The sequence below is a fragment of the Hydra vulgaris genome, chromosome 10 (genome assembly GCF_038396675.1).
Source record: "Hydra vulgaris chromosome 10, alternate assembly HydraT2T_AEP".
Taxonomy (NCBI): Eukaryota; Metazoa; Cnidaria; class Hydrozoa; order Anthoathecata; family Hydridae; genus Hydra; species Hydra vulgaris.
This window is the reverse complement of record NC_088929.1, coordinates 30005458-30014618: the sequence shown is the minus strand read 5'-3', so window position 1 is coordinate 30014618 and position 9161 is coordinate 30005458. Positions and strand designations below refer to the sequence as shown.

General features: G+C 30.2%; 1 protein-coding gene across 1 annotated transcript; it reads left to right on the top strand.

Moving 5' to 3' along the window:
* The first annotated feature begins 277 nt into the window (after positions 1-277).
* On the top strand, positions 278-4653 carry LOC136086266 (uncharacterized). The gene is made up of 4 exons (XM_065808554.1): positions 278-1328; positions 1494-1664; positions 1750-3026; positions 4090-4653. The coding sequence occupies exons 1-4, from the start codon at positions 278-280 to the stop codon at positions 4651-4653; spliced, it is 3063 nt and encodes a 1020-aa protein (XP_065664626.1).
* Positions 4654-9161: the final 4508 nt, after the last annotated feature.

Sequence of the window (9161 nt, the reverse complement as noted above, 5' to 3'; positions counted from 1 at the left end):
TAAAATCGATATTCTTAAAAAGACCACTAATCTTAAAGGTAAAAATATCTATATCAATGAAGATTTTTGCGCTGAGACAGTGCAAATTAGGAAGAATCTACGGGAACAGATGAAAATCGAACGAGCGGCAGGAAAGTTTGCAACCATCTCGTATGATAAGCTGATTATACGCGATTGGGCTTCAAGGAAAAGTAATAATTTAATATCCTAGTATTTTAATTTTTTAATATCTTATTTTCGTGATTACGAAATTATTTTATTATTTTTTCTTTTTAAAATGGATGACAACTTTTTATTTAATTTTAATAAGGAAAATAGCAGCTTTGATGACTATTTCAATGAAAAAAACATTGTAAGTGAATACTATTCAGTCCGTGAATCTACTCAATTTTTTAGTAAAAAAATAAATAATTTTTCAATTTTAAATCTAAACATTCGAAGTATTAATAAAAACTTTGATAATCTAAAACTATTATTGCATGATCTAAACCACGATTTTAAAATAATTAGTCTCACGGAAACGTGGTTAAAAAGCAATGAAAAAAATTGCAATTATGAATTAAATAACTACGTATCAATTCACCAACCTCGTAAAACCCACGTTGGTGGCGGTGTAAGTATCTTTATTCACAAATCTATTAACTTTATATTGCGTAATGACGTCAATGTTAATGATACAGATTGTGAGTCGTTGTGCATCGAAATAACAAATAAAGCAACCAAAAATATTATCATTAATTCTATTTATAGAAAGCCAGGTGGGAATTTTAAAATATTTAAATCTTATTTAAAAACTTTTTTAAGCAACACCAACATAACAAAGAAACACGTTTACTTAACTGGTGACTACAATATAAACTTGTTAAATCATTCTTCAAATGTAAATGTTCAATACTTTTTAAATACCTTAATTCAACATGATATAATTCCAACAATAAGCAAATCAACCAGAATAACTAACACTTCATCAACATTACTTGATAATATATTTACGAATAATATTCATAATTGCCTCCTAGAATCTGGTATAATCAAAACTGACATAACAGATCATTTCCCAATATTCTTAATTACAAATAATATAACTGATAATCATTCTGCTTTAAAATCTACAATCCAAATGCGACAGATCAATGAAAACTCCCTGTTGCACTTTCGAAATCTCTTATCAGAAAAAATTGATTGGGACCTTATATTACAATCACAAGAGGCAAATAAGGCGTATGATCTTTTTTTGGCGCAGTTTTGTAAATATTACGATTTGGCATTTCCACTAAAAAAAATAGTTTTAAATTCAAAATCACTTTTAAGCCCTTGGATGACCAAAGGTTTACTTAAATCATCTAAGAGAAAACAAAAACTTTATGAAAAATATCTAAAACATAAATCATTCACAAATGAAATAAATTACAAAAATTATAAAAGTTTATTTGAAAAAACAAAGAAACACTCTAAAAGAATTTATTATGCTAAGATGCTAAAAAAAACACAAGGAAACACTCAAAAAACTTGGAATGTGATTAACCAGATAATTGGTAAAAAAAGATGTTCTAACAATAATTTGCCACAAAAACTCATAATTGATGGGGAAATGATCAGTAATAAAGAAACCATCGTTGAAAAGCTCAACGACTATTTCCTTGAAGTTGGCCCAAATTTAGCAAGTAAAATCCCAAAAAACACCACAAATTTTAAATCCTATATAAAACCAACCAATATATCTATGAAAGAAGTTTAAATATAACTTAGTTAGTTTAAATATAACTGAGGTGCGTAATGCGTACAATAGTCTGAAAAATAATAAATCCGCTGGCATTGATCAAATTAGCGTGAACGTAGTTAAAGCAATCTTCGATATCATAGAACCATCTTTGTTTCATATTTTTAACCTTTCAATACAATCCGGTATTGTACCGGAGAAATTAAAAATTGCTAAAATATCACCTATTTTTAAAACTGGCGATAACACAATTATGTCAAATTATAGACCTATTTCTGTCTTACCATGCTTTTCAAAATTGTTAGAACGTATTATGTATGATAGGCTTAATAAATATTTAACCAAAAACAAAATACTGTATAATAAACAATTTGGATTCAAAAAAAAACATTCAACGGATCATGCAGTAATCGATTTAATAAATTATATATCCGATGGGTTCAATAATGATTGTTATACACTAGGAGTTTTTATTGATCTGTCAAAAGCATTTGACACAGTTGACCATGACATACTTATAGAAAAACTAGAACTCTATGGAGTATTAAACAACAACCTACTCTGGTTTAAAAATTACCTGTCAAACAGGAAACAATACATAGTGTATAAAGAAAATGAAACAGGAAACAAAGTTATAACTTGTGGTGTTCCCCAGGGATCCATCCTAGGACCACTATTATTCTTGTTGTACATTAACGATTTATATTTAGCTTCAAAGACTTTAAATCTTATTTTGTTTGCTGACGACTCTAATCTTTTTTACTCAAATAAAAATATAAAAGATCTTTTTAAAATATTTAATGAAGAACTAATAAAAGTTAATGATTGGATTATTTGTAATAAACTTTCATTAAATGTACTGAAAACTAAATTTTTGTTGTTTCATAAACCTAGTAAGAGTGATCACCTCCCTCTAAAATTACCCAATCTCTTTATGAATAATTCGGTTATTAAAAGAGAATCAAATGTAAACTTCCTGGGAATAATATTAGATGAAAATATATCATGGAAATCTCATATTAAATCTATTGAAAATAAAATTTCCAAAAATATTTCTGTTCTATATAGAGTTAAACCATTTCTTAATATCAAGTCTTTAAAAATTATATATTTTTCATTTATCCATAGTTATCTATCCTATTGCAATATTGCATGGGGAAGTAGCAACTATGGAAAGCTTAAAAAAATTTATAGTAAACAAAAAATTGCATGCAAAATTATTTTTGGCGTTAAGAGAACTGCTCATGGAGAGCCTTTCTTAATGGAACTTAATGCACTCAATGTTTATAAACTTAACATATATCAAGTAATGCTGTTCATGTTTAAATCTAAACATGGTTTGTCGCCTAATATATTTCACTCTTACTTTACTAAAATTTCTCATAAGTACCCCACAAATTTTTCAAATGATAATTTTGTAGTTCCAAGATTCTATTTCAAACTCAGTTCATTCCAAATTCAATATCGTGGAGCATTTCTATGGAATGAATTTTTTCAAAAAGTTAATAAAAATAACATTCTTCAAAACATATCTTTTGAACAATTCAAAATAGTATGTAAACGTTTCTTATTAGGAAAAAATTTCGATCTAAAATATTTATTTTAAAATTTGATTATAAAATAATAAAAAAAATATATAAACTGAATAGGTTTTCATCTAATTTTTTTGTTTGTTTTTTTTTGTGAAAAAGTCATAACTTATTTATTTTTTTTTTTTTTTGGATCTTCTGACTTTTATTTTTCATTTAAATATGTTGTTATTGAAAACTTATGCTATTTTAATATCTTATTATAAGTTTTATAATATCTTTGTAGAAATATATATATATATATACTTTTATGTTTAAAGTTTTTAAATTGTAATATTAACTGACGGCTTCAATGTTAACGGGGCTCGGTGATAAGACAGTATGTCTTCTTCTTGCTCCGGCCATTTATTATATATGTAAACGATTTTTCTCATTGTAAATAGTATTATACGGCAAAATAAAATTAAAAAAAAAAAAAAAAATAAAAAAAAAAAGTGAAATTGTGAATGCAAAAAGTCATGTGGTGGAAATGTCAAAAAATGTTTTGAAAATGGGAAACGCTTTTATAAAAAAACTCGATATCAAAGATCAAAATATTATAATTGACAATCAGATTCGTCAGCATTGATAAGCCATGACCCAGGTTTACGTCCACATACAATTACGGATAATCAAAAGTTGTATTTAATCCAGTTAGGGCCACACCAACCAAAACTTGCTAGTTTCCCAAGTGACGATAAAAATAGATTTAATCCCCAGTGGTAGAAAGAGTTTGAACATTTAGAATACAGCACCCAGAAGAATGCCACATTTTGTTTTGTCTGCCGCCTTTTCCCCAAGGGTGTTGGAAAGAAAGGAAAAGCTGAAGATGCTTGGATAAATGTTGGGGTGACATCTTGGTCCAAGATGAAAAGCTATGGGAAAGACAAACTTGGAAAGCTTCAGGCGCACTTTACCTCTCAAGCACATAAAGTTGCATTAAGTGATTATTGTCACTTTTTAATGAAAAAAGGCCATATAGATCACCTTATGGATAAATCCAATAGACTTGCTCTAATAGAAGAGCAAAAAATAGAGGTGCAGAATAGAAAAACTGTCGAAATTCTTATCAATACATGCAAGACTTTGGGAAGCCAAGGGCTAGCATTTAGGGAATCGGACAGTGCTAATCAAGGTAACTTTGTTGCAGTAGTGAACCTTATCTCTCGCCACAATCCCACACTAAAAGCCTGGATTGAAGATAAAGCCCTTCGTCCATATAGAGTTACATACACGAGTCCATCGTTTCAAAATGAAATGATTAGTTTAATTGCAACTGAATTAAACAATAAGATCATTGATGAAATTAACAGCTCCAATTTTTTTTTCCGTGATGGCCGACACTACTCCCGATATGTCACATAAGGACATAATGAGTATAGTTGTGAGAACAGCCAGTGAAAACAGTGAGATTCGGAAAAGCTTTTGAAATCCGTCGAATGCACTGATAAGACTGGAAAAGGGATGGCTGAGCTAATTTTATCTTCTTTACATAAAGAAGTCATTGACACATCAAAGATGGCTTTTCAGTCGTATGACTACGCGAGTTCAATGTCTGGACAATTTAAAAGAGTACAAAAGAATAAAACAGAAGAAGTTGGCCATAATGTACCCTACATACCTTGTCAAGACCACAGAACAAATACTGCTCTTGAACATGCCTGCAATGTTAATACTTTAATACGAGAATTGTTTAATGTCCTCGAACAGTTGCATGTTTTCTTCACATCAAGCACAAAAAGATTTAGTCATTTTAGAAAAACTTGAAGACATTGACAGTGCAATACAGTTTGTAAACCTGTCTAGAACAAGATGGACCACACGAGCAAAATCTGTTAAGGCTTTAAATCAGTGTTTAGAGAAGGTTATTGATCTTCTTCAGAGCATCTCAAATAATAAGATTTTTGATACCATCACGAGAACTAAGGCAATGGGACTTCTGAAAAAAGTAACAACTTTTGATTTCATTATTACTCTTTTCTTCATGAAGAATACCATTGAGAAGATAAAAATGTTAACAGAAATCTTAGAAAGTCCAAACTTCAATGTCATTGACAGTATTGCCAAAAACATACATAATATCAGTAACGATACAGATGCAATGAATAATTTGATTGAAAGTGCAGTAATATTTTCTAGGAAATTACACATTGATGCAGAAAACGATTACGAACGACAACATAGATTAATAGCAATGGAGATTAAAGCTTTTTACCGGAAAGAATTCAAAGAGGTCATAGACTCTCAAGCCATGGGTTTAACCGAAAAATTGGCAGCATTAAAGGAAATATTTGCCCCTACCACCAAAATTTTCCGTTAAATGAGGATAATTTGAGTTTTGAAAACTTAACAAAAGCAAACAAACTTTTTCCTCCTGGATATACGGATCATATTCCAGACGTTCATGTGCTGAAAGGCTAGATGGAAATTTTGATAGATATCTGTTTAGAAGAAGGTGATGAAGATTTTAAATCATCAAGAACACCAGCCAAGACGCTGCAAGACATTTTGTACCATGTTGTGAAGTTAAAGGATATACTGAAACAAGCCCATACACTGTGCATTTTCGTAATCACAGCTGCTTATGGTGTAGCATCAAATAAGCGTTCTTTCAGTCAACTCAAGGTTTTCAAAATCACATCTGAGAACAACAATGAGTGACGAGAGATTGGATAGTCTCATGCTACTGAAGTGTGAAAAAGAACTTTGTAAAGGAGTTAACCCCGAACATCTTGTTAAACGATGGGTTCAATTGAAGAAACGTCATATTAAAATCAAACAGTAAACAAAAAATGATAGACTGATGATAAAATATTGTGCGTATAAGTTTTGTAATAAAATAATATTTTCCACATTCCTTTGTAGTAATTCATTTCCGTAAAAATTTAAACTGCTGTATATGCTGCCAGAATGGTTTGTAAAGATTATTGGATTTGTAAATTGTAACATTTTTTTGGACTGATACAATTTCACTATGAATGGGTAAAACTTTTAGATGTTTTTTGAATTGAACATTTTGTATATATGTAAAGGAAGCTATGTTTTGCTAATAAAAGTTAATAAATACTGATAATTGGCAATTCATGAGAGTGAGTGCAGTGTAGTATAACAATCAGTAGATTTTGTAAATAGGACAGAAATTGATCTCTTGAATTCTGGAATTATAAAAAACAGTTGTGAAAACTATGTTAAGCAGTTGGGAAAAACAAGGTCTCTTCCCCTCCCTCCCCTCCTCCTGGAATTTTCTCACGCAACGCCCCTGTATATATATATATATAGATAGATATATATATATATATATATATATATATATATATATATATATATATATATATATATACACACAGAGGCGTAGAAAGAACATTTTGGTGTTCGAGGCTGGGAACAAAAATTCTTAACTAGACTTATATTCATCGATAAATTTTAGATTTTATTTTAAAATATTTTAGCGTTCAAAAATTATGACCATATAAAGTTTCAACCCCCTTTAATTTGAGGGGATTGCAAATTTTATATGGTAATAATTTTTAAACGCTAATAGATAATACTATAAAACTTAAAATTTATCGATGAATATAAGTCTAATTAAGAATAGTACAAAAAATACTTCATCAACTTGTTGCTCTCACGTTTGGGGCAGGGGGGGCCAAAAATTTTGGGGCTTTTTTGTTCCCAGCCTCCAATTATCGCAATTTTTTGCAAACCCTCATTATTTGACATAAGTATAAACATATAAATGTTTGGAGTTTGCTCCATGTCTGGAAGTTACCTTTCTCGAACACCAAAATATTCTTTCTACACCTCTGTATATATATATATATATATGTGCAGCCGTGGCGCAGTGGTTAGAGCGCTTGCTTTATAAGCAAGAGATCCAGGTTCGAAACGAGCCTTGGACATGTTTTCGCGTCACGGTAAGGAAGGAGGCGTGAACTTCCTGGTTAAATGCACTTCCGCGGTGCTCTGTGACAAGACCGTTAGGACTTCTTGGGGCACCTAATTAACAGTATAAAAATATATATGTATATATATATATATATATATATATATATATATATATATATATATATATATATATATACACACAAATAACTTCTTTGAATACTTCGAAGTTAAAAGTTCTTCATTATCATTTTCTTTGTCTTTTTTTTTTTTAAATTTATTCAAACTCGATAATTTACCATGATCTGTTAAAGAAACTCATTAAAAGTTAATTGCCTTGTTAACAACCGAGTTTTCCTCTGACAAAAGACGAGCTAATGTTGTCTAAGATTGTATCTTAAAGTTAAAATGTCATTTGATTGTACTAATTCATTATTTGGAACAATAAAACGAGATGTTTGCGGTCTTGGAATTTAACTGTTTAAAAAAAAAACACTTATTTTTAATTTACAAATATTTTCAATTTCAAACTTTTCTTCAAAAGAAAAATGAAAATATACTGAAGTCTTAATTACGCACACTCTTTTGTTAAAAAATATTCCAAAAACAAAAGAACTTTTTAGTGACTTTTAACGCGCATTGAAGTAGTTGCGCTTTTTACTTTTACAGTTTACGTACATAAAATACGACTCAACTGTATGTAAGTAGGTATGTATATATATATGTATGTTCATTTTAGTTTTATAAAAGAGTTTATAGTAGTCACAGAAATGCATTATTTGTTTATTGCAACTTACCCCACTGGGTAGGTTGAGCAGCTGGATAAACTTTTCAAATAACTTTTTAAACAAATCTAAAAACGTTTTTCTTTCCTAAGCCATTTTTAGCAGATAGAATTATCTTTGTAACAGTGAAAAAATAATGTAAACCCAATGCACCGTTAAGGAGATCTGTTAGAATTAGTAAAAATTTCTCAACTAGTCCCGCCCTACTGCCCCGACCTATTGCTTTACACTAGTTCGATAAACAACCCCTGGTGTCTAAACATAGCACCTGCACTTTTCACATTTTTCTTTCTTGGACAAATATAATTCTAAAATATAAATTTATACATAGTGGACAGCTGTGAAATATATATACTTGTATGTATATACATTTTAATAATTGTGTGCAATTATTTTTAGGAAAAACAGTCGTCATTTGAATTGTGAGCACACAATAAAAAAATTGACAATGTCAAAAAAGCCTTCTGTTAAGTGTGCTGTATTTAAACATTTTACTGTTACTCAAGATGAAGAACATTTTGTCTGTCAGTGTATGACAAATGATCCAAATGAAAACAAATGCTGTGGAGTCAAGATTGGTGCATATGCAGGCAAAGATAAAAATGCTCCTACAAGAGCTTCCAATCTAAAGAGACATTTACAGCGCTTTCATTCTGAACTATTCAAAGTAGTGAAAGAGAAAGACAGCATCCAAAGTAATGAACCAGTGACCAGCACTTCCAGCCAAGCAAGAAAGCAGAGAACCTTGCCAATATCAGTTGCAAGATATTTTGTTAGTGACTAAGTTACTGTGACAATGACAGTAGATACATTTAAAAAAAAGATCATAGAGCTTGTGGTAAAGGATGGTTTGCCTATATCATTATTTTCAAAACCAGCTTTTATGGGTCTTAATGGAGAAATGGCCCGCAAGCTTAGCGTTTCTATGGAGAGAGAGAGTATTAGAAAATTAGTGATTGAAGAAGCTATTAAACAAAAAGAAGAACTTAAAGAATCTCTCAAAGGACGCTTTGTGTTTCTTAAAATGGACGGCTGTACACGTCACAGAATGAACTATTTTGCGATCAATGTCCGATTTGTTTGTGAAAATAATGAAATAGTTACCAAGACATTGGCAGTAAAAGATACCAAAGCTCATCACACCAGCGAATTTCTCCTGCTCTTAGTGGAAAAGAATCTTCAAGAATATGAACTTAGAAAAGAACA

What these genes read in the sequence shown, in the direction of transcription:
- LOC136086266 (XM_065808554.1), top strand. Translation starts at nt 278, where the DNA reads ATGGATGACAACTTTTTATTTAATTTTAATAAGGAAAATAGCAGCTTT. An exon ending in AAGCCCTTGGATGACCAAAG is followed by an intron (nt 1,329 to 1,493) that starts GTTTACTTAAAT and finishes AAAAAACACAAG; the next exon opens with GAAACACTCAAAAAACTTGG. An exon ending in AGTTGGCCCAAATTTAGCAA is followed by an intron (nt 1,665 to 1,749) that starts GTAAAATCCCAA and finishes AATATAACTTAG; the next exon opens with TTAGTTTAAATATAACTGAG.